This window comes from Pagrus pagrus, assembly GCF_965226575.1.
Source record: "Pagrus pagrus genome assembly, chromosome: 1".
In the NCBI taxonomy this organism is placed as follows: domain Eukaryota; kingdom Metazoa; phylum Chordata; class Actinopteri; order Spariformes; family Sparidae; genus Pagrus; species Pagrus pagrus.
In genome coordinates, this window is record NC_140185.1 from 34,880,620 (window position 1) to 34,884,317 (window position 3,698).

The 3,698-nt window shown below is 45.1% G+C and overlaps 1 protein-coding gene across 1 annotated transcript; it reads right to left on the reverse strand.

Moving 5' to 3' along the window:
- Positions 1–150: 150 nt before the first annotated feature.
- cyp1a (cytochrome P450, family 1, subfamily A) lies at positions 151–3,321 on the reverse strand. The gene is made up of 7 exons (XM_084350413.1): positions 3,218–3,321; positions 1,917–2,801; positions 1,694–1,820; positions 1,502–1,591; positions 1,267–1,390; positions 1,053–1,139; positions 151–838 (listed from the first exon to the last, which is right to left on the reverse strand). The coding sequence occupies exons 2-7, from the start codon at positions 2,754–2,756 to the stop codon at positions 541–543; spliced, it is 1,566 nt and encodes a 521-aa protein (XP_084206539.1). The 5' UTR covers positions 2,757–2,801; positions 3,218–3,321; the 3' UTR covers positions 151–540.
- Between the last annotated feature and the right edge of the window lie 377 nt (positions 3,322–3,698).

A 3,698-nucleotide genomic window follows, 5' to 3' on the forward strand; every position in this document is an offset into this window, starting at 1 on the left:
TATCACCCACGTGGCTTTGTTGTGATTTTTTTTTCTTCCCCCTCTCAATCTTCTGATGCGGATTTTCACACTTCGCTGACTGAATCGTCGCTTATTACTTGTGTAGGGACTTAGTTTGATGTCAGAGCAGGAAAACAGCGGGAACAAGACTTCATTATAACGTATTTTATATGTTTATTTGCGAGGCTGATTTGTCTTTACGTGTTATATACAATCATTGGTACAGTAGAGATAGAAATACAAAAAGTTGTGTAGCCTTCGGATATATTGCAAAAAAAAAAAAAAAAAAAAATCACTGGAACTCATTTGGTGTCCTGATATTTCACATAGATGCACATAAACAATATTTCACCTCAAATATATACAAACGCTGGGCACGTAAAAATTACTTTTTTATAAAATACAAATATCTTGATATGCACATAAAAATCACATTTTGGGATACAAATATAGCTTCTTTCACTGACTCTTGACCTCACTGTGAAAGTGTTAGAGTCAGCTTACACATATTGAGTCATACATTGCACATTCGAAGTAGCTTCACTCCTCGTTCCTCGGTCGCATTGCGGCTCTCAGGTGGCAGCGCTTGTGCTTCATTGTGAGACCGTACTCTGGGGTCATGTCCAGCGGCTCCCCGGGCATCGCGTGGAACTGCAGATTCTGGACGAGGATCGCCAAGAAGAGGTAGACTTCGTTTCGCGCAATGACCTCGCCGATGCAGCGTCGCTTTCCCATGCCAAACACCATAATCTTCTCCCCGTCCAGCCTGTTGAGCTCGGTGCCGTCGGCGTTCAGGAAGCGGTCTGGGTTGAAGGAAGACGGATCTTTCCACAGCTCGCTGAAAAAGTGCAGAGAATGAAGAAATAAGACAAGCTGTGCAAAAGAAACTCAGGTGCATGACCAATTAGAGGTTTAATCTCCTCATTCAGCCAGACTACTGACTTCCTTCAAAACTACAAGGTCAGACAGAGCCCTCCCTACTAGTCGTAGTATGATGTCACCAAAAGTGTCACCATTAAACTTTTTAACACAACGTATCACAAAGAACTTACGGATCATGGTTGATCTGCCACTGATTGACGAAGACACAGGTGTCTTTGGGAATGAAGTAGCCGTTCAGAGATGTGTCTTTTGTCGTGCTGAAACAGACGAACAAAGTACATCACATACATGCTTGTGTTTGTGATAGCTATGTTTGTGTTGTTTGTGAAGACTTTTCATCGGCACATGTGGTTCTCTCATGCATCTGAAAGCGACGAGCCTCACCAGTGAGGGATGGTGAAGGGCAGGAATGAAGAATGGCGAAAGATTTCCAGGATGAAGGCCTCCAGGAAGGGTAATTTGGGTTTGTCAGAGAGACAAGGCGTGCGATCCATGCCCACAGCTTCCTCTGGAAATGAAAAGAGGGCATTGACTGTTAGTTCAAGACAAGGATGGAGGTAGCAATGTGAAGTCCTGTCTCACTTTTTTACTGTATTCTGTGTCAAAGTGCTGCACTTACTCATTTCTTGATAAAGCCTTTCCTGTATCTCTGGGTATGCAACCAAGTACATCACAGACCAGGACAGGGCAGTAGAGATGGTGTCAAAACCTAGAAGAGAAACATAACATCTATCAGGACAAGTCTTTTTTTTTATTTAGGGAGAGGTTGCTTCTCATCAGACCATCCAACATGTAAACATAATCAACCTACCAGCTCCAAACAGGTCATTGACAATTCCTACAATCTTCTCATCCGACATCTGGACATTGGAGTTCTCATCCAGCTTCCTGTCCTCACAGTGATCAATGAGGGAGTCTGTGATGTCACGAATGTTGTCCTGAAAGAAGATGATGGGACAATCTCAATTAATAATTCAAAAGGGAAAACATATGTTGAGTTTTGATAATAATCCAGAAGAAGAAATGGACTGTACCTTGTCAAAGGTGGTGTAGTGCTCGCTGACGATCCTTTGCACAAATGCGTTGAAGCGGTCGTTGATGGTCAAAAACTTCTTCATTGATGTGCTGGGCAGGTATTGGAGAATAGGGATGAAGTCTGCAGGGTTACCGCTGGCCACCACCTGGCCGAACTCATCGCTGAGGTTCACCAAGTTGAGCAGCTCCTGGTTGTTGTGGTCGTAGCGTCGACCGAAGCACATGCCACAGATCACATTCGCAACGGAGACGACAATGTGGCGGAAGGGGTCAAAGCTGCCATCGGCCTTCATGACATTGTTGAACTGTTTGACCAGATACTCTGCCTCTTTGCTGACGTGTTCCTCCAGGGCGCAGGAGTATTCTGGCGTCGTGCCTTCCAAGGTGGCGAAGGAGCGCAGGGCACTGTAGGCCAGCTTCCTGCGGGCACGCCAGACGCCGGCCTGGTCCGTACTGAAGGCCAGACTCTTGCCGTCGTTGATGAACTTGAAGCTGTACAGGTCAGGCCTGCCTGCAAACTCTTCCCCTTGCTTGATGAGAGCCTGTCGGACTGTTTCACTGCCACTCAACACGACGACGGGACGCATGCCAATCTGGATCTGGAAGACATCGCCGTAGCGCTTGCTCATGGCAGTGAGACTCAGGTAAGGATTTCTTCCCACCTCCAGCACATTCCCAATGATGGGCAGGGGCTTTGGTCCGGGCAGCTGACGAAGCCCCTCGGGAATCTCAGTGCGGAAAAACTTGAGGATCAGGTAGACCAGACACATGGTTATCATGGCCACCAAACTCTCCGACACCGACACCGATCCAAAGAATGGCAATATCATCAGCACCATGATGACAGCTTCTTTTCTTTTTTTTTTCTCTGGCTTCTGCACAACCTGGAAATTAAATAGGAGGGGCATTAGAGTAGTGAAGGCAGGGAGGAAGAAAAGTGTTGTGCAACATGTTGACTGCATGCACCGTAAAGTTTGCAGACTGTCACACGGCATGAGTTTGATTTTAATTTAACTCTTTACATTCTCATGCTACCGTACACAGACACTTTTTATAAAAAGCTGCGCAAATTTTAGTTTATCACCAGCATGACTCGCATGAACCCCATGAATAAAAAACATATCGATTTAAAAAAAAAGGGGCCGTGCATGTTTCGAAGCTGCAACTGCAAACACCAAAAAAACTCACACTTATTAGCAGCTGTTCTTGCATAATAAACCTCCAGTCAGCACTTTGCTCCTACCACTCTGCTCAGCTTGAAATCAATCTGTCCCTCATATTGTGCAGGTATTGAGCTTACCTTTGGTCAAACGGTGGAAGAGGAAGCAGTGCTGTGGTCCCAAGACTATTTATCAAAAAACAGTCAGAAATATCTTGCAGTAAAAGTTATTGTCCGAGTTTTACTCTCTTGATGTCCCAAAACAGAGAATGGGCGCTTGCTTTATAGTGCGCTCCACAGCTTCATTGGCTGCTGCGCATGACGTAATTTTCCTCTCCCTCTCCCTCTCTCGCTCTCTCTCTCTCTCTCTGTCATGAATGAAGTTTAGCACAGAGGAAAGGTGTGTGTGTCTGTGCGTGCGTTTGCGAAGTTTGGAAATGACTGTTGTCACGTATATATTAAACACAGTCTGAGGTCTTATCGCCCACATGTGTTTTATGTTTTATAGTTTTACGCACAGATAAAACATCACAGGCAGGTGTAATTTCACCACTGTAAAAATCCCAATCTCTGATAGCATGTGTTCAGTTTAATATGTGCTCTGCAGGCTAAATGCATTAGA